General features: G+C 41.2%; 2 protein-coding genes and 1 long non-coding RNA gene across 4 annotated transcripts in view; 1 reads left to right on the top strand and 2 right to left on the bottom strand.

Annotated features, from left to right (window-relative positions):
* Positions 1-181: 181 nt before the first annotated feature.
* On the bottom strand, positions 182-9,884 carry LOC114155339 (uncharacterized). Its single transcript, XM_028035180.1, has 3 exons — positions 9,414-9,884; positions 8,184-8,318; positions 182-7,168 (listed from the first exon to the last, which is right to left on the bottom strand). The coding sequence occupies exons 1-3, from the start codon at positions 9,435-9,437 to the stop codon at positions 596-598; spliced, it is 6,732 nt and encodes a 2,243-aa protein (XP_027890981.1). The 5' UTR covers positions 9,438-9,884; the 3' UTR covers positions 182-595.
* An 859-nt stretch (positions 9,885-10,743) lies between these two features.
* Positions 10,744-21,116, top strand: LOC114156012 (uncharacterized). The gene is made up of 4 exons (XR_003597880.1): positions 10,744-10,899; positions 12,101-12,183; positions 17,716-17,851; positions 20,968-21,116. It is a non-coding gene; the product is annotated as an uncharacterized LOC114156012 (long non-coding RNA).
* nedd9 (neural precursor cell expressed, developmentally down-regulated 9) overlaps positions 16,171-21,669 on the bottom strand; it is a 31,189-nt gene continuing 25,690 nt past the window's right edge. For both annotated transcript variants that reach the window (XM_028036173.1, XM_028036174.1), the window contains exons 5-8: positions 21,026-21,163; positions 18,730-19,881; positions 17,746-17,835; positions 16,171-17,033 (exon numbers count right to left, since the gene is read on the bottom strand). In XM_028036173.1, coding sequence (XP_027891974.1) covers positions 16,524-17,033; positions 17,746-17,835; positions 18,730-19,881; positions 21,026-21,163 — 1,890 coding nt within the window. In that variant the 3' untranslated portion in view covers positions 16,171-16,523. The remainder of the gene's footprint in view (positions 17,034-17,745; positions 17,836-18,729; positions 19,882-21,025; positions 21,164-21,669) is intronic.

The following is a 21,669-nucleotide window of genomic DNA, read 5'->3' as shown; positions in this document are numbered from 1 at the left end:
TTTTATATCTATATAAAAATAACCTAAGCATGGATAAACACAACTGTCTTTTATAAAATATGACAAACAGAACCAGTTTTTTATTGAAAAAGTGTGACAAAAATTTTAAATGTGAGAATTACATAAAAAATACAATGTAAAAAATAAAATAACTGGCAAATATAAAACAAAACCGTTAAAAATCTAAATAAATGTGAAATAAAAGTAGAATAATCCTCAATTTCTTATTCAATTAAAAAAAATTAACTGAAAAAGGTCATTTAGAAAAAAATATTAACTACAAATTACAAAATAAAGAGACACAAAACCAAGTATCTAAAGCATAATATGAAATAAAATTTAAAAAATAGTTATAAGACTATAAAATAAAAATATTTAAAGATCAAATATTGCAGATTAACAAATGTTTAAAAATAAGAAGCTAAAGGAAATGTAGTGGTGAAAAACTTTTTCACAGAGACAAAAACATGTTTGTTTTTTATCTTTTTCATTTTAAATGAACAAATGAACGTTGTTGCTGCACAGCCAAAACGGTTTTCCTTTCTGAGCTTAAAAAGTTCAGGATTCCCTTTCTCCTGGTTCTGGTTCCGGTCCATCACATTCCTCTGGCGTGGTTGCGGTAATGCTCATGTAGAGTCGTGACGTCAGCAAAGGTTTGCAAACAGATTGCACAGTTTTGCCGACGCACCGTCGGTTCGTCCTCGGAGTCGCTGCTGTCGCTCGCTGCCAAACGTTTCTCAGGAATTAAAGATTTCACCAGAAGCTGGAGCTGAAGCTCCGCTGAGGTTGGGTTGGCTCCCGACTCCAGGTCCAAACCAATGACAGGCGTCTCTGAAACAATGGCGGGCGTATCCGAAATGATGGTGGGTGTATCCGAAACGATAGCGGGCGTCTCAGAGGAGGCGGTGGGAACGACGTAGAGGCGGTCCGGATGAGGATACCTGAACAGGTCCTTCCTGTTGCTCACCAGCAGCCACCGTTTCTGCCCAGGCGAAGAGACGGCGACCGTTTGCGGGTTGGGAATGAAGGACAGGATGCTCTCCGGAGGACTTTCCGGCTTCCTCCCTGCGAAGGAGTGGCACACCTGATGGGCCTCCAGCAGATCCATGCTGGAGAACCTGGAGGAGCATTTCCTGCAGGGGTAGGGAAACAGGAAGGGCTCCTCAACGCGCGCTGGCTGCGGCACACGCAGTCGCCGCCGATGAGCCTCTAGGTGAGCCTCCAGGGCGGCGTGGCCGGGAAAGGAGCGGCCGCACGGCAGGCAGATGTGGGAGTGGGCCGCTTTATGGAGCAGCTTGTGCTTCCGCAGATTCCTCGGAGTGGAGAAGAGCTTCCCGCATGTGACGCATTTCAAACCATTCGGCTGCCTGACTGGAGGCTCCAACTGTGGTTTATTGCAGGAGAGACAAACATTCTGCGTTTTGGGTACGTGTTCCTGCAGGTGATCCATGTATGACCCCAGGAAGTGGAACTCCAGCTCGCAGCGGCTGCAGCGGAAAGCTTGCCGATGCGGCCGCCGTTTGCTTCCGAAGCGACCACACCAGGCCTGCAGGCTGAGTCTGGGAGGCTCAGGACTGAATGTTCGCATGGAGAAACCAAAGTTCAGAGAAGAAACATCAACATCAACATCAAAGTCTTCAATCACAGATGGGCTTGAGCCACCAGACGAGGGTGGAGGAATAAAGGTCTTCCCGTTACGTTCTTCTTCAGGAATTGCCGATATTTTTCTTGGACTCACTGAGTCTCCCGTCTCCTTCCAGATGTCCTCTAGGGAACCTCGACAAGCCGCCTCTTCTCCGCTGACTCTGCAGCAAACCGAGCAGTGCTGTCTGCTTCCGGCCGCCCGGCTGTACTCCTGCTTACAGACGTAACAGCGGTGAGGTTTTCCCATGACGTGGGAATGTAAATGCAGAACGTAGTGGCACCAGCGGTGATGGATCTGCTGGCAGATCGGACATTTAAAAAACACCGGAGTGACGACTGTTGTATCGCCGGCTTCAGAGACGTGGAATCCATGGATCCTTCTTGGATTTCTGAAGGCTTTACTGTCATGAATCCGTCGGTGGTTTTCAAATGCAGATTTCTTGGTGAACTCCCTGGAGCAAACCAGACACCTGCAGGTTTCCTCCTGGCCGGGAGTCGAGTGGGATCGTCTGCTTCTTCCCGGTCCTGTCTGGAGTCCCTCCACCTCGGCCAGATGGACCTTGAGGTGACGGATGAGTTTGGTTTTGTCCCTGAATGTTTCTTCACAGATCGGGCAGTGAGTGGCTGGCGGCCCCCTGTGGAGCTTTGAATGGAGCTTCAGTTCAGGGAGTGTGGAGAAGCTCTTGGCACAGACGGAGCATCCGTACGGTTTCCGGCCCGTGTGAAGCCGTTTATGGAGCGTCAATGCCGAGATGTGGCGAAAAGAGCGCAAACAGAAAGAGCACTGGAGGTTTTTGTTCTTCTTCTGGAGATGATGAGAAATCTCAGATCCGGACGGAGCGTTTGCTGTCATCTGATTCTCCTGATTTTCCTTTTGGATGTTGAAGGTTTGGTCACAGGAACTGGAGACAGCAGGAACATCCCAGAATGAGCAGACCTGAGGTTTCTTTGCTTTTCTATGTCCTGACCAGTGTGTTCTACTCCTCCGTCGTCTCTTATGCCTGGTTTTTCTTGGAGCTGTTGATGAAGCAGATTCCTGAAACAGTTTCTCCGTCTCTGGCTCTTTGTTAATGTCCATCTCCATGAAACAGGAAGCTCCATCTTCCAACTTGATTGTAAAGACATTTGTCTTACTTCTGTGTCCCATGTTGGACGTTTTGGACATTCCTCCGTCTTCAGAAGCTCCTGCATACCTTTCATATGGATGATCATCAGATTCCTGGATTTTAGGTCTTGCTGAATCTTTCTGAAATGATTGTATTTGTCCTTGTACCTTGGAGAAAACTTCACCAGAATCATCTTTGGGATTGGTTGGCACGCCTTCAATCTGGTGCAGGTTCACTTTTCCTTGTATTTCTGGAGTCACTCTGGTTTCACTCCCTGATTCTGTTGTGTTGCTTTTATCCTGAAATGAAATCCGCTGGGATTTCTCCATCTCTGACTCTTTATTAGCTTCCATCTCAATGAAAATTGGTTCCTCTTCCATCTTGATTGTAAAGTCATTTGTCTTTCTTCCGCGCCTCACCCTTGATGGTTTTCCATCCTCAGGACTTTCTGGATCTGGATGTTTTTCTTCAGATTCCAGGATTTTACGTCCTGCTTTCAGGGTTTTCTTTAACACTCGTTTCCTTTTTGGTCCTGATTTCCTTCTTACGGTCTTCACTCCCAGGAAATCCTCTTTCAGATCGGATGTTCCTTCGATCCGATCTGGTTTTGGGGTCGCTCCAGTGTGACCTCCTGAATCCTCTGGACTGTTTTCATCATGAATTGATGGTTTTCCATCCTCAGTGGCTCCAGGATCATCTTCTTCTGGTTTTTCATCAGAATCCAGGGTTTTAGTTGTAGAACGCTTTCTTAATATTCGCCTCTTTTTTGGTCCCTTTTTCATTGTCCTGGGCGCCATCTTGGATTTAACATTCAGGGAATCATCATTCAGATCAGACGTTCCTTCAGTCTGGAGCAGAATTATCCGATCTGGTTCTGGGGTCGCTCTGGTTTGACCTCCTGACCCCATCAAGCTGTTTCCATCCTGATTTGATGGTTTTCCATCCTCAGGAGTTCCTGCTGCTCCTTCCTTTGGATGTTTTTCATCAGATCCCAGAATGTTTGGTTTAGTTACAGAACGTTTTCTTAACATCCGCCTCTTGTTTGGTCCCCTTTTCATTTTTGTTGGCACCATCTCCTGGAAATCATCGTTCAGATCAGACGTTCCTTCAGTCTGGAGCAGATTCATCTTTCCTTGAATTTCTGGAATCACTCTGGTTTCACTTCCTGATTCTGTCGTGTTGCTTTTGTCCTGAAATGTAGACATCATCTGGGATTTCTCCTTCCCAGACTCTTCCATCCCCATGAGACTGGAAGCTTCATCTTCCATTTTGATTAGAAGAGCACTTTTCTTTCTTCTGCGCTTCACACTTGATGGTTTTCCATCCTTAGCATTTCCTTTATCTGAATGTTTTCCATCAGATTCCAACATTTTGGTTCCAGTTACAGAACGTTTTCTTAAGGTCCGCCTCTTTTTTGGTCTCGTTTTCATTTTTCTGGGCGCCGTCTTGGACTTAGTCTCCAGGAAATCATCTTTCAGATCAGACTTTTCTTTGATCTGGAGCAGATTAATCCAATTTGGAGTCACTCCAGTTTTACTTCTAGAATCCATTAAACCTCTTTCATCCTGAATTGAGAATTTTCCATCTTCAGGAGTTTCTGGATCTCCTTCTTGTGGCTGTTTTTCATCTGATTCCAGGACTTTCGGTCCAGTTGTAGAACGTTTTCTTAACATCTGCCTCTTTTTTGGTCCCCGTTTCATTTTTCTGGGCGCCGTCTTGGACTTTGTCTCCAGGAAATCATCTTTTGGATCAGACATTCCTTCAATGTGCAGCAAATTGATCTGATTTGGTTCTGTGAGTTCAGAAGTCATCAACTGAGATTTCTTCTTCTCAGTCTCTTTATTAACTTCCAGAATTTCACTGATGTTGGAAATTTCATCTTCTATTTTGATTGGAAGAAGGTTTTTCGTTTTTCCGCGCCTCACACCTGAGGATGGTTTTCCATCTTCAGGACTTCCTGGATCTCCTTCATCTGGATGTTTTTCATCAGATTCCAGAATTTGTGGTTCTGAAATGGAGTTTTTCTTTAATATTTGCCTCTTTTTTGGTCCTGTTTTCCTTCTTACAGTCCTCACCTCCAGAGAATCATCTGTCAAACCAGCTGTTCCTTCAGTCTGGAGCAAAATCATTACATTTGTTTCCGGAGTCGCTCCAGTTTCACTGCTTCCATCTTGAATTGATGTTTTTTCATCCTCAGGAGTTCCTAGATCTACTTCATCTGGATGTTTTTCATCAGATTTCAGGATTTTTGGTTTTATTATTGAGCGTTTCTTTAATATCCGCCTCTTTTTTGGGCCTCTTTTAATTTTTCTAGGCGCCATCTTGGACTTAACCTCCAGAGAATCGTCTTTCAGACGAGACGTTCCTTCGATCTGGAGCATTTTCATCTTTCCTTTTGTTTCTGGAGTCACTCCAGTTTCTGTCGTGTTGCTTTTATCCTGAAATGAAGACATCAGCTGGAATTTTTCCATCTCTTGCTCTTCCTTCTTGGTTGTAAAAACATTTTTCTTTCTTGCACGCCTCTCACTTGATGGTTTTCCATCCTCAGGGTTTCCTGGATCTCCTTCATTTGGATGTTTTCCTTCAGATTCCAGGATTTTTGATCCAGTTTTCATGTCTTTCTTTAGCACTCGTCTCCTTTTTGATCCCGTCTTCCTTCTTACGGTCCTTTTCCTCTCTTCTTGCTGTTGGTCTGAAGCTGAATTGGAAGCTGGAAGAGTTGGAAAACCCAACCTGTCTTTGTTTAACTCCACTGCCGACTCTTGTTTTGCTTTTTTCCCTTTTCGTTTCACATTGCCAGGAACAGTTTCGCCGTTGGCGGACGGAACAGTGGATTTTTTCCGACCTCTCTTGGTTTGTTTGAATTTTGTCCCGTTTTCTGACGTCAGCTCATCTTTTCCCATTAACTCGGGGATATTGCTGGCCTTACAGGAAGCTTTCCTTCGGGAACCTTTCAGATATCGGATCAACCATTCGTCAGCGGCTGAGCTTGTTTTGGTTCCCAAAGTGCAGGATCTCTTGATTTTCCAGTCTTCATCCAGTTCATCCCAGTTGGTAAACTCTCGATTTTCCATGGAAGGATTTGCTGGCATTGCGTTAGTGAGAGGAAAATCTGGCCGGCTTGTTGGAGCTTCCCAAACTGGTTGGGTCTTACTCTGGAAGTTTGAGGTTTTCTGCCGTATTTTTTTCCTCTGACCTTGACCTTTTGACTTTTTCCAGCTCCGGATCGGATCTGCGTCCGGCTTCTGACTGAACGTTCCTCGCCTCTCATCCCAGTCCATCAGTTCCTCTTCAGCAGGAACGGTTTTGGTGCGTTTTTTTCCGGTTTCATTCTGGATGTTTGACATTTCAGCAGAGGGAAGTTGATCCCAGATGGACATTTTGTTTGTTTTAGCTCCTCGTTTTCCCAGTTGTAATTTTGGAGACACATCCAGAGATGACGCTTCTTCCTCCGGTTTGGTTCGGTTTTCCTCCGGCGGAGGATCGCCTCCTGTTGGGAGCCGCTCAGCGGACGGATTTCTGCTCTTCCTGAGTTTCCTCTTGCTCTCCTGCGGTTCAGTTTCCTGTGCAGTGGTATTCCCGGCAAACCCTGACAAACCTCGGTCCGCCTCAGAAGCAGTCGGAGTGATCTGGATCAGAACCACAGGATCCATTTTCCTCTTCTGCTGTCCTCCAGGTGAGACGGACAGACTCTCTGGTTCTCTGATCCTTTTCCGACCGGCTTTCTTCCTGAACTTGAGCTCAGGATCTTTTTCGGTTTTTGGTTTTTCCTCTTTGTTCTTCAGAGTAAAATGTGATCCCGATCCTCCAGGAGTTTCATCTGTTTTCTCCCCAGCAGCTTTGGGAGCTTCAGTAGCTTTTTTCCCGCTTCTCTCCAGGGGGATTTTTGTTTCTTCTCTGTTGGACTCTGACCCGATTTCTCCAGAAAGATTCCTGGACGTGTCTGGACTCCCAGGAACTTTTTTCCCCTGTATAGACACGGAAATCTCCTCCTTCAGGTCCAACTCTTCCTGCAGACTCAGACTCTGGTTTTCCCGGTGATCCCAGCCTTTGGCTATGACCAGCAGCCTGGCCATCTTCATCAGCGTCTTCTTCTTGTACCTCCTGCCGTGTTTGTGTTTCTGCTGCTGCAGCATCTGGTGCAGAACCGAGTCATAGATGTTTTCCTGTCGGCTTTCCGTACCTGGAGGATGGGAATCCGTCTCGGGTTCGCAGGGAGGAGCTTTTCCTCCGGGATGATCCAGGAAAACCGGATCTCCACGGGCGGAGTTTGGAGTTTCGGGACAGGAAGTGTCTCCTTTTGCTTCCTGTGAAGCAGGAAGTTCATCCAGAGGAAAAACTCGATCTGGGTTCATGACGCTGTTCTCGACTTTCTGCAGATCCGACGCATCCGTCCTCTGATCCACGGATCCTCCGCTCTGAATTCAGAAGCAAAATGATTAAACTTTTCAGTTGTAACTAGTTACATTTACCTGAATAACATTTTAGAAAGAAATTACTTTTAGGAGTATTTTTACTACGCTGTAGTTTTTACCTTTACTTGAGTAATTTCATTATTAAGTATTTCTACTGAATGAAAAACAAACATATTTTACCCAGAAATCCACCAGAGACAGACACACAGCTGCAGCTTTTATTAAACTTTCATCAGTTTTATATCGAAAGAAACCCAAATTTCCACTTTACTTTATATTTTGGTCCTTCTGATGATGAAATTTCTAAATGTTAAATGATTATTTTGATCATTTACTCAGTACTTGAGCAAACTTTTAATATGTTTTTACTCTTAACTTGAGTAATTTCCCGAATGAATACTTTTTACTTGAGTCATTTTTGGACCAAAATTACTTATAGGAGTATTTTTTTACTATGCTGTACTTTTTACTCTTACTGAATTTACTTTATTATAAACTTTATTTTTACTTTTACTGAATTGACTTTTTTATGAAGTATTTCTACTCTGACTTGAGTGAAATTTCTGGATTCTCTAGTGTTGTGAGTAACTTCACTGAATGAAAAACAAACATGTTTTAACCAAACATTCACGGGACACAGCTGCAGATCTTGTTAGTTTCACAACTTTTATATTGAAAGAAACTCATTTAGAAAAAATATTTCTTTGTCGTTTGTATGAACTGTTGTAATCTTGTTTTTTTAAACACCAATATTTACACATAACTTTACATTTCAGTTCATCTGATGACATGATTTTATTTTGATCAGTTTTTCAGTGCTTTAGTCGCCTTTTCACCAAATACTTTTTACTCAAGTAATTTCTTGGATATTTTTTACTTTAACTTGAGTAAAAATGTGTTGAAACAGTGATACTCTATGGCTATTCTACCCACCGCCGCTTTGCACACTATGTTTATTTTTAATCAGATTAATGATCTGAACTCCGTCGGACGCAGATGGACCCAGTCGATTCCTCACCTCCAGGATTTTCTGAGCAGAACCGGAGTCAGGCGGCAGGTTCTGGTCACCCGTCGCTTTCAGTTTCCTCCCAATATTGGACTCCAGTACCGCAGAACTGTCACGTCTTTCCTCCATGATCCCCAAATTATATTTCTAAAAAAACCCAGGAAAGTTAAAACAGCGTATAAGTCTGATTCCTTCATTTTGACATTAAATGCGCCTTTAAAGGGGAATTAAAATATTTCTAATTAATTGTTTTTGATGAATATCTTCATAAAAACATGATGAAGACGCCTGAAGCCCCTGAATAAAGGGGTTGAAGGTCATGATTCAAGCTGAAAACTGAAGTTATTAATGGTGTTAGTGTAAAATATTTCTCAGTTGAGCAGATTGTTGCAAGTTTCTGTTTGCAACTTTGCACAAAAAATTTAACATCAAGTAATTTTTGCAAAAAAATAAAACAAAATCTGAATTTACACAAAAAGTTTAGTCTAAAAGTATTCACACCCTGGCAGATTTATGTTTAAAGTGATATTTTCATTTTAAAAACTGAAATTAATACAAAGAGTGCAGACTTCAATCTGGTTGAGAATCTGTGGAGGGAGTTAAAGATTAGGGTGATGGTAAAGAGGCCTTCCAATGTTAAAGATCTGGAGCTCAAAAATAAATCATCAAAATAACAGGAAACATACAAAAAGCTGCTCCCCTACTTTAAATAATGATTTTGACTTTAATTCTTAAGAAGGGTAGGAATAATTTCCGTTTTTAAATACATGTAAATTAAACCAGGTTTCTTTTCTAAACAGATTCTCATTATCATTATTTAACATATTTTGAGAAATAAATATCTTAGAAACAAACTTTGGGACTGAATAAAAATATTTTCCAGCCTACAACTGAATAATTTGGGTTTTTCTGTACATAATTACTACAAGTAATTAAATGAATGAGAAAGTTAAGATTCCAAGACAAAGAATTTTAGGAAAAAATCTGGGAAAAAATAAATGAAAATATATATATATATATATATATATATATATATATATATATATATAAGATATTAATACTAAAAATATCAGTTGACCACCTTTAGCCTCAGTGGTCATAGTGGGGGAGTAACCCCTCAGTCTGCAGAGCTCTCTCCATTGAATCGCCACTGGACTGACCAGGGAGCTGCAACATGGCGGGCTCTGGGGCGAACCGAACCGGGCTGAATCGGACCGAACCGGCCTGCAGGCTTTCTCTCACCTCAGACCGGCTGATTCTCCTCATTTACGGCCCCAGACAAGGATAAAGCAACGACGGCATCCATGCGTGTCCGTGGGTCTGCACAGAGAGGTTTCCTGCGGGGAGGAACTCCGGACGGGTTGCCAGGTCCTGAGAAGAAAACCCGCAAAACGGGAAGATTGTTGCTGCGTCCTGTGTAAAGTTTTATATCCTGGTAAAAAAAATAGAATAAAAACAATCATTTTCAAGTTATTAAATTTTTGTTGTACAATTCATGTTTCTTTTATATTATTTGCTCTTAATTCAATACATTTTATTTATATACTTCCATTCCAGTTAACTCTAGAAATGAACAATTCAGTCAAATTTAGTTTAGTATTTAAATTACAAAACGGTTAAATTACAGCAGATTATGCTGTAATTAGCACATGCTAATTACAGAAATAGCATGTGCTAAATTGGAGAAAGTTGATCAGTTGATCAATCTGTCAGTTTTCTTTTTGTCAGAAACTAAGATAATAGATGACTGCAACAGATTACTGCTAGTTCTTTGAATGTTCATTTCAATAAAATGTTCCTTATCTAAATAATCTTAAATGTTTTTTTTACATGAAGGTGAACTGTTTTGATTCTGTAAAATATGATTTTTTTTACTTCAAACTTTATTTTAATTTTACAATCAAATCTATTAAACTCACTGTGTTTGTAAAAGTGTAAAATCTGCAGACCTGGCAACCAGAGCAGACCAGACAGGCCCCTCCCCCCGAGTCAGATTACGCTGTAAAATAAACAGCTGACTACAAAAACTAACAAACAAACAAACATGACTCGATCCATGAATGAAGGGATGAATGACATAAATAATTTAACTATGAGCTTTGGTCAAGAGTTTGAATGTTTCACACTTGGCTGTGTGTAATCTGGGCTGGATTTCCTCCACGTTACCATGGAAACCCCTGCAGTTTATTAGTCTGCGGAGGAAGTAATCATGAAAAGGGGATTTTTCTTTACTAATTTGGATTTTTTTTTTCAGATTTAAATTGTTTACATATTGACATAGTGTTTACAATGTCTAGTAGGGAGAGGACTTTATAAATTAAAATTATTCAAACATATATCAAGAGCACCGAAAAGCAACAAAAGGTAAAAAAATGCACAGTAAAAATATTTTTAAAAAACAGAGTTTCATTATGTTTTTCTTGTTGTAAATGATGGTTCAAATCCTTTTATATTGATAAATATTAAGAAGCAGATAACTGGGTGAATAAAGACGCAGATGGCAGGACGGATGTAAACATACTTATCAGTCAGTAGGGGGCGCGCTTGTGATTTTAAAGATTCCACGCATGTGCTGTTCGAAAAAACGAACTGCTCATGCGTCATTTTCAGAAGGAAACGTTAACTGGCTGAAAATTGGCCTGTAAAAATTCCCTTTAGATAGTAAAGTTTCACCTAAGACAAACTAAATACGGGTTTTGTTTGTTTTGTGAGAGAAATGAAGACAACCGTGAGTATTTTCGGTGTCATAAACGTTTGAAAAGTAGCAACAACTCGATTGAAAGTCGTTTTAGAAAAGCAAGATTAAAAACCGGCTTAAAAATGTTTGTAAGGAACAAAGACATTTTCTAGCTAAGAAACCCGTTTCATATTGTTGATAAAATTTTAATTGACCTGTATAGATAAACATTGATGAAAGAATTCAGAGGTTTTATGATTTTATTCCTGTTTCTGTCCGCCGCCATTGCGGTTACCGCGACAATCACGTACGAGTCCAACTGCTACGTTCCAGGTCAACTCGAAAATGAGGAATTTTTAGAAATTAGAACGTTTCTGCTTCATCTCGATAAACTACAAAATATGTTAAATTTATTCAATTCATTTATTTTTATTATGATTATTTTAAGTTAATTTGTGTCAGTAACTTAATTGAAGTGAAATGCTTCTGGATTATTTTTACAAAGTTAATGCTAGTTTTAATGTGTTCTTTACTTACAGCTGAGGAAATTTATAAATTTTGAATATTACCATAGACCATTAGAAAAATTATTTTATAACAGAGATGTTAGCCAAATGAAAATTATGTCTATCACTGTACGACATTCAATAAATTAGAGTATTATTGAAAATGTAGTTTATTTCATAATGAAACACTTTACATAGAATAATGTTTTCAAACCTTTTTTATTTTAATTATGTTGATTTTCTATTTATAGCCAATGAAAACACAGCAGAAATGTATTATTAACTGCCCTCAAAGGCTGAGGTTTTCCCTGATGGTTGTGCATGTTTTTCTATCCAACGTTTTCCTTCCACTCAACTTTTAATGAATATGCTTGGATAGAGCACTCAGTAAACAACCAGGTCCTTTTCACAATTACCCTTTTGTGGTATATTGGAAAATGTATATTTCAGAATTAATTTTCTATTTGTGAAAACTGAATTATGGGTTTTATCAGCTGTACGGCATAATAATTACATTTATCAGAAGTTAATGATGTGTGTGGACTGAATCTGTATCAAACAAGTTGATCTTTTTAAATTGAGTTATTCGGATTAATAATGTTTGACATTGTTATATGATATTTGATATAGCTGGAGTGAGGGAAGCAGGTTCAGCTCCATGCAGGGCTGCTTTTAACCAAACAGTGTTCCTATTAGCTAACTGAATCCTACATTTAGCGCCTAAATTTTATTTCTTTTTGTTGCAGGTTCAGCATTAATGCTTCAGTTTGAACACAAGGTGGCAGCACTGTGATGGGAGAAAACTGCTCAAGTGGTGGAAAATAACCAGGTAGGAGATGCACTTGAATATATTTGTATTTACTCAGATTTCTATTATTCAAACATTTTACAGAGAAATAACCACACTGTCTACGAGTACGTCTGTTTATTTCCCTGTGAACATGAGGAACATAGTGACTGACTGAGATTATTGTGAATTAGACACACAGATTATGTCCAAAATGTGGACTTTCATTCATAATTTACTTATGGCTTTCATTCTATTAATGATCTTCACAGTCAATCAACTGAATCAAAAACAGTAATAACTAAATATATCTGTGTGTTTTGTATCTTCTTGGGTCCTTCACAACCTTAAAAATCTGGAATTTGATTTAAGTAAAGTAAAAATATTACTACTGATATTTAATTGTTAATTTCCTATTGTGAATATAATAGTTTAAATTGTAGTAAAATTCTTTTAATTATTCAGTATCTTTAAAAAAATACAATGGTCCAACCAGGGGTGGATTGTCACACAGAGGTGTTGTCTCAGTCTGTCCATTAAATAATTTAATGCTGATGAAAGAAGTTGAGTCCTTTTGTTCAGTCATATTTTAGTTAACATCTTGTTAAATTAAGTAGAAAAAAGTCAGTCTGACTTTTTGAACCATAGAGAGAAATCAGTGAAAATCCTTATATTTGCTATAATTAATTTTAGAGGCTGGCTCCGTCCTGCAGATCAGGGACTCTGCGACATCCCAGTGAACTGTCTGAACTGTTCAGACTCTGCTGGAGGATTTTAAATTGCTGCCATAAATGATTGTCTCTGAAAAGGGTGAAGGAGTCCACACTGAGCCAGTCCAGCTGTGAAGAACCGCTTCCAACAGGACGGGATTCCTCTCAGGCTCAGAGTTTCTCCTGGAGTCCGCAGTTAAACCCTGATCTGAAGTCCATCACTGAGGCCAAACCAGATTTAACACAGACATTTACAGATCATGACAGAGCATCTTAAATTCATCTAAAATTAAACCCTTAAAGCTGCAGCGTGTAACTGTTATAAAAATAGTTTTGATATATTTGTTGAAACTATAAGACTGACAGTTTGGACAGATGATCTGTGAAAAAATCAATCTCATCTCTCACAGTGCTAACTAGAAACAACCAATCAGAGCCAGGAGGCGGGACTTACCACTGTCCTCTACGATGCAGCTAGCATAGCGTCTTGTGAATGGTAGGCTAGTTACCATAGCCACTGATAACGGTGGATAAACAGTTTTTCTGTAACGCTAAGTTGTTTCTCTGCCATTAGCACAGTTAGCAGTGAGTACGACGTTGATTGACAGCGCTAAGCCCCTCCCCCTGATTGATTTTGGTGCGTTTCTTCAGACGGCAGTAGCAGCTCAGGGATGTCGATCTTTTCTCAGATTATCTGTCTCATAACAAACTGTCACAACATGGAAATAGTTTTAACAAACATGAAAAAAACATTCTTTATAAAAGTTACAAACTCCAATTTAAAACGTCCTAAACTCGTTTTTAAAAATGTATGTTGGCCTCTAACATACATTTAAAAAAAATTATTTTTTTAAGTTTGTCACAGGTCTCACATTTTGTCATGGCAGCACTATTAAACATGTTATGTAGTTTATTTTTCTCAAGGAACTTTTCTGTGTTCCTTTTCAAGGAACACAGAAAAGTATTGAGTTGCATTCAGACATTTTCGTTCTGTGACTTGAGGTGGTTAAGGCTATCGCTAACTAGCTGCTAATAACAATAAGGTCTTAAATTTCACTCATAATGATGTTAAATAGGTTTTAAAAGCCTCGGAAACTCTGACATGTGCAAAAACCTTTCAAATGACACAAATGTTATGTTTTCAAACTCTGGATCTTCAGTTTTTATGCTGCCAGATCGGCTTGTTTTTAGATTTAAAAAGTTACAAAAGTTATCTTTTCATTTTCTGGCTAACAGCTGAGAGCGACCAGCAGCCCTGTGTGTTCCCAGCAGTGACACGTCCAAAGGACTCGACTTCCTCCTCCCATTCTGGGATCAGATATCCTCCAACAGAAATGTCTTCCAACAATCCAGACTGACTTTTCAGCATGATGGTTGATCTCCAGCAGGTCAGACAGAGCGCTCCTGATTCCTGCATTTAACCTGACCAAGTTATCTCCCAGTTATCTCATAATTTAATAATCAGATTATGAGACATTCATCCTGCCAGCCTCATTATAACATCAGATCCACAAGAAGATTTTTTGTTTTAACGCCTGAAAGCTTCTTAAAAGTAATTCAGCGTAAAGTGGAATTTAGCAGAGTGGAAATCAGAGATTTCACAGTTCAGAGTTTCCCACATCTCTCTGTCCAACTGCTGGAAAACTGCATTAGAAACCTTTCTGAAAGCGGACCGACGTGGAGCGCTGCTGGTACCAGCGAAGCCGCATTTCCCTCAGACTTGGCTCATTTCATTTCCATCTGCAGCTTCTGGAGAGGCCAGGCTGTAATTTCAGAGCCTGCAAATACTTGACAGGAAATGTTTGTGGCGAGGCGAGGAAACGGCAGAGACAGCAGAGCTCTCTGCATGGAGCCGTCCTGGAAGAGCCGCCTGTCACCTCTCTGATGAGCTCTCTGCAGGTTTCCACCTGTTTGCTGCTGATCAGCTCCAGCAGGCAGGTTTTATCGCAGAGAACTTCTGCAGCTGTGGTGAAGACCTGCTGCTACTTCTGCCAGAAGCTTCCTGAGATTTCAGCGAGGCTCTAACTGCAACCAGAAGCTGCAGAGTTAACGGCTCTGGGAGAAGCAGAGCGCCCATTAAACCAGCATTTGTGTGTTTGGAGTGAGTTACCATGGCAACCAGAGGAAGCCCAGGCAGGAACAGGAATGTTTATGGGATGCCATTGGTAAAGTTGCAGAGTAAAAAATGAACAGAAATATTTTGGATAATTTAATCTGTCAAGAGGAAAAAATGGGGGTTAATTTTTCAAAGTCATATTTTCAACATGTTGTTCATATATTCATAAATGTCAAAGTTTCTACTAAATATTTAGTTTGTAAACTAAATATGCAATTCACAAGTTAAATATTTAGTTGGGAACTAAAAAATTAGTTTGGATCTAAATATACATTTTCCAACTAAACAGTTCATCTCCAAATTAAATATTTAGCTAACTAACTAAACATTTTACTTGCAAGATAAATACTTAGTTTGAGATTACATATTTAGTTTGCAAACTAAATTTATAGATCAGATCTAAACATTTAGTTGGGAACTAAAAAAATATTTGGAGCTAAATATTTCTTTTCCAAACTAAACATTTATTAATCAAATTAAATATTTTTTTGGAAACTAAATATTTAGCTAGAAAGCTATATACTTAGCTTCATAATTAAATATTTAATTTGCAAGCTAAATATTTAATTTGTATACTAGTTAACTTGTGATTAAATATTTTGTTAGCTCCTTAACTAAATATTTAGTTCCAAACAATGTTTAGATCTGAGTTAAATATTTAGCTTATAAAATAAATATTCAAAACATTTAAGTTAAAAATGAAATACTTAATTTTGTTCCAAGCTAAATATGTATTTATTTAATATTCAAACTTAATATCTAGGAAAAACAGAGGCTCGTCAATAAACAAAGTCTTCTCTTGCATCAACCCTCTTTGCTGATGGGTCAGATTTCCATCTCAAATCGCAGTTTGGATCCACAAATGGCCCACGCACCACACTTTGAACCGATCGAGCCCTTAAGCCAGGGGAGCCCAAAGTGGGTCCTCGAGGGCCGGCATCCGGTTTAGTTCTCTCCCTGCTGGAACCAACAACCTTTTCAGCAGGTCAATGTTCTTCTTAGGCCTCTAACGAGCCATCAATTGATCCAGGTACGTTAAACCAGGGAGAGAACTAAAACATGGAGAATGCCGGCCCTCCATGACCCACTTTGGGGACCCCTGCCTTAAGCTGATGAAAATACTATGCTGGGACCTTCAGAGAGCTGAGAAAGGAATATCTGTTTAATCAGATTCCAACAGAACATCAGGAAAGACGACACGGGTTTCTGCGTTAGAAGAGCCGTTTACTGTGTGGCGAGTTCCACAGACAAACACGATTAACAGAGAAATGCAGCAACACAACAACCAGATCCTCAGAAGAAAATGGAAACAAACATAAGGTGCTTCATATGCAACAGGAATGTTCTGAAAAATGTCCACCAGATCCTAAAGACACACCATGACCTCAGCTACGTTTATATCGAGACCATAATATAAAACTATCTACACAGAAAACAGCCGATATTTACACAACGGACTATTTACAGAGCATGATGGGGAGCAACATATACATATAAATATATATGTATGTATATTTGTAGGTTGTGCAGGTTGGTGGAAGAATGCTGGAGGGAAGTCACAGAGTGGCCATCTGTAGCAGCTGCTCCTTGAACTGCTGGGCGTGGTGCGACAGGTCGGCCACCCGGTCCACCATGTCCTGGATGGCCGCCGTGTTGGGGTAGTTTAGGGCGGCCGTCTTGGTGGCCGCCACCACCGTCTTCAGCAGGTCGCACAGCACGTTGCTGGAGTTCATCACGCGGTTGGCCACCTCTGGGGCGGACGCCTGCCTGGACAGCGTGTCCCCAATGAACACCAACTTGTGCGCGCTAAGGATCACAAACTTGCTGTGCGCGACGAAGATGCGGGGAGGCTGGCCGGCGCCGACGCAAGCGAAGAAGGCGTCGACGGCGCTGAGCAGGGTGGAGAAGTGCTGCTCACACTGGGCGGAGTAGAAGCCGAGCAGCTGGCGGTCGCGGGCGCACACCTGGGCGGAGGAGGAGTCGGAGGGAGTGGGGGACGCCCACTGGGTGATGTCATTCTCCACGGGTTTGATCACTTCCTGCTCCAGCTTCTTAAACTGGTTGATCTGAGGAGGATGAAATGGTCCAAAGTTACTTACGACAAAAACTTTAAAGGTGACCTATTCTGCTTAGGATAGGTCTATGTCCTATATAAAACATGTTTATTACATTTTTGGTACAGAATCATTCTTAGATAATGAGATTTCAGTCTGCTCAGTCCTGCCTTTCAGGATAAGTTGTTTTAGGGTCTGTGTCACTTTAAATCCAATTAAGCTATTGCTGGCCACGCCACATAATCAATGTTTTCACTTGCACGTGACAAGAGTTGCAAACAAATGCACAATTATACAACCGTACATCTTTGAAAAGCAGAAGTAGAGCTCCCTGCACAACTAACAAAAAAGCAGCAAATAGTTTCTGGATGGCAAGTCAACAACAAAACACTTGTCTTTTCCAGTAGCCATTGTACCGGGTATACAGCAGGAAAACCAGCTGACCAAACATGCTGGAGCTCAGCTTGGGTTGCTAAGTAACGGGTGGAGCTCTACTAGGTAACGGGGCAACGCCTGCTGATTTGTGCAGCGGTTTTTGAAACGACTCATTCTCCAAACACCACAAAACGTTAACTTATTGCCAAAATCCAAGTGGGTGTTTTTTTTTTTTGTTAGAAGCAGCAGAAATCCAAATGGAAATATAAAAACTTGCAAAATGTGATTTTTGCATAACAAATCCCCATTTATTTTCCAGGTTTGTGTGATGTTTTCTCCTCGGCCTCACCTGCTCCTGGCCCAGCTGGACTGCAGTCTGCTTGATGATGTTTTCCTTCTCCAGCAGCTCCTTCTGCTGACGCTCAAAGTCCTCTTTACCCTTCAAATGGAAACCGGTGAGGAAAAAATTAAAGAGTGAACAAAGAAACATCAGCTCCATCCTTACATAAATATAATAATACGGTGAAAAAAAAATATCTGACAGTAAATTGGCAGTAACAATGATGACATCAGCCTGAGATTTATATCAAACATTAAGGAGAACAAAGGAGGGACAACTTTAAACCTTGTTTAGTGTTGTGATATTAACTTTACAAAAAGAAACTGACCTTAATATTATCTGCACTGTATTTATATATACTAACCAGTAATGGGGTAATATTCTTTATCAGATTATCTGGAAAACCTGCAGCTTCTATTCCTGATTATTGAGATGATGATGAGGATATCAGTTGCATTTAGTCACGATTAGTGGTGTTATAACAAAAAATATTTAATAATGTTTAATTACTGGGATGTCATCATATTGTTAAACTTCTTTTAAATTTGTTTCCTAATTACTTCCTTTCATATCGGGCCTCTTGATAAATGATATATAATGAAGATGAATTGTCTCAGTTTATTGGAAACGTGGACAGTCCATCTGTTTGTTTGCCAATTTCAGGAAAACCACAAATCCCTCCATTTGTTTGTGCTAGTGCATAATGGTGAGTTTATTGAAATGGTCTAAACATTGAGGTTTATGCTATGCTAACTCCCAGGTAGCAATATTTCTTACTTTTATTACATTCCTGTCTCCACCGTACATGATGTCTGTTTATAATCCACCATCAACATCGTGAGTAAAAAAAAAGGAACATTTACAGGATTTTTTGCAAATATTTATTCACAGCAAAATCAATTATTATGATTGCAGCAAAAATCGTAACAATTGCAAAATCCTGGAGTAAAGAAAAATTGCCCCAACTCCGGACCCAACCTGTTGCTGTTTTACCTGCAGATGGACGTAGTCGTAGTCCTCCATCCAGCTCTTCACACACTTCTCGCTGTGGTTCTTGTTGTCCTTGTCCTGGTTGGGTTGCACAGGGAAGGCCTTGGTCTGTCCGTTGTCCGAGTCGGACGGCAGCGAGGTGAGCCGGTTCTCCTCCGGTGTGCTGCCGGCAGAGAACGGACCGTCGGCGTGCGTCCGCCTGAAGAGCAGCTCAGCATTGCTACCTATCGTAGAGACCAGCTGCTTGGTGTCGTCGGAAACGGTCCTGGACACCATGACGAAGCGGTCCAGGTCGTCGCTCTTGTTGTGGTGCTGCCTGGAGGAAGCCAGGGCGTTCAGAGCCCAGCTGCAGCTTTCCAGAGCTTGGTAGGTCTGCACCAGGATCTGCTGTGAGTCCTCCAGCCGTGCCAGCTGACGCCTCAGCTTGCTGTGCAGACTGGAGTCCGACAGAGACGTGGCGTTCGCCGCGGCTCCTCTACAGAACGCAATGAAGTCCACCAGAGATGCTCGGACTTTGTCCAGCACCATGCGTACGTCGTTGGTGTGCCGCTCCATGTAGGGAAAAGTCCTCCAGTGGGAGGAAGACGCCATTGAGTGCAAGGCCCCAAGAGAGAGCTCCACGCCTTGCTGCAGGCGGTACAGCCTCTGCACCCCGGCGTCCACGTCCAGAAAGAGGCGTCCCTCCGAGCCGCAGCCCGTGGAAGACGAGGAGGTGGACATGCTGCTGCGCGAGCTGCCAGTGCTGGAGAACGATAGGCGGTTCACGCCATCCGTCACGTCCGCCACAGTGCGAGCGTCCTGAGCAGGAATGTCATAGATTCCTTTGCTTGCGTCCCGGTCGGCAGAGCCTTTATTTTGGAGCGGCTGTGCGCCCCGGGGAAAGTCGTAAACGTCCTGCTGAGAGTCCGCTCCGGAGTGGAGGGCGGACGGAGGAACGTCGTAGATGCCCTCATTGCCGTTGGTGTTTGGGTGATGATGATGGGGCTTGACGTTAGGTGGGAAATCGTAATGAGATTGGGAGCTGTGAGAAGGTTTGGTGAGGATAGCAGGCGGGACGTCGTAGATGCCTTCCTGTTTGTGCTTGAGAGGCTGCGGGAAGTCGTAGTTTCCCTCCTGGAGGTCAGCGTTGGTCCTGCAGGGCGGCACTGAGTAGACCTAAGGACAAAACGAAGGGTTTAGTTACTCAGACATTGACAAAAATACACACACATTACTGGTGGAGCACCACAGGGTCGTGTGTTCGGGTTTATTCCATTCTATGTAGACATTGTTCTCTGAGAAACTGATTTATGGATCCCTGAAAAGGTAGGAAAAAGTTTTTTTTGTTGTTTTCGAAGACCCATTTTCTAAGTCTGCCATAACTAAGTTATAAAGTTATAATTACGTGGATAAAAGTCATAGTTACAGTTCTAAAGTCATTATTATGAGCATAATAGTTACAATTGTGAATTTTAAAGTCATAAATATGAGTAAAAGTCATAATTACAAAGTTTTCCTCTTATGAATAGTTTTTTTTCCGGTTTCAATTAAGTTATTTAATTTTTATTATTTTTAACTCTTTTAATTTTTACTTTATTTTGTATGGTCCAGACTGGCAAGCTTGCAGTGATTTAGGGTGTGTTTCTTTGTTTATTATTAAAATAACGGCAGATTGTGTTTGTTTTGTTCACTTGAGGTTTAATGCCTGGTAAAGACCGGATCAGTTTTAGTATGTCCTGATCAGCAGTGCACTTTCTTTTTATAATTATTGTCTGTAGGAGTACACCGCAGCCGTTAGGATATTTAAAGGAAGTGAAAGATTAGCTTATATGTGAACACCTGATCGTTTCCTCCCTCGATTCGCTGCTGTAGCAGAGCTGCATATGTGTCTATAGGCCTCAAGGCATCATGGGAGTAAATAAAGCGCCGCTCCTCACAGCTAGACAAACTGAGCAAACTGTAATTAGGAGCGACGCAAATAACAGCTCAGAGAGCTTCAGGTTGGTCCAAACAGAGCGCTGGCTGTCCGGGCGGCGCTGCAGGAATCTCTGGAAATAGAGCCATTTCTCCTGCTGCAGTTCAAACACCAAGCCACTCACTCAGTGGCTTCTGGCAAGCTAAGCCTTCATTTACCAGAGCCGCAGGATCGCCATAAATATGTCGTTTGACGTATTATTCATTTAATGGAGAAAATTAGGAGAAATCCGAGGAGCTGCGTCAATAAACAGTTTCCAGCCTCCTGCGTTTGGTTTTATTTGACAGGAATAAGTTGGGGTGTCGGGCTGATGTGCCACGGAGTCGAGGTTTTCCCCGCACTCACCCCCTGGGAGGACGGAGGAATGTCATAAACGCCTTGTGTCCGGGGCTCCATCTGGGTTGGAGGAACGTCGTAGATCCCTTGGTTCCTGGCTGCAGCCTGCTGACCCGGGAACATCTGACCAGGAGGAATATCGTACACCTGGAACATAGAAAGCCAATGTTAAAACAGAGGTCAAAGTTCAACCACAACCTGTTGTTGGAGCTCTGAGCTTTGGCTGCTTGTTTGCTACTCTAGGGAACGAAAAAGCCTAAAGCTGATGGCAAATTTTAAATGAAACCCAGTCTGGCTGTACCTATGCATATTTTATATTTGATTTATTTTCACTGTTTTATTTAACGTTGCACAAAATAATGACATGGATCTGCTGGGAAGACTAGATGTATCAGATTTTCATTTATTTTTCATAAAAGGTTTGGAAATTTGGAATCTGTTCCGGATATTTCCCCTAAAATATCAGAACAAAGTACTTTTGGACAATATAAATAATCGTAAAATAAATTCTGGAGCTGCTGGATCTGAAAACCAGGCTGGGATGTATCTGATGACTGTTTAGGCCAACAACTAACAATTATTTCAGTTATAAAAAAATCATTTCATTCTGCTGATTTTTCACTCAACCACTTAAGATAATTTTACACAATATT

This window comes from Xiphophorus couchianus, chromosome 13, assembly GCF_001444195.1.
Source record: "Xiphophorus couchianus chromosome 13, X_couchianus-1.0, whole genome shotgun sequence".
NCBI lineage: Eukaryota > Metazoa > Chordata > Actinopteri > Cyprinodontiformes > Poeciliidae > Xiphophorus > Xiphophorus couchianus.
This window is presented reverse-complemented; position numbering and strand designations above follow the sequence as displayed.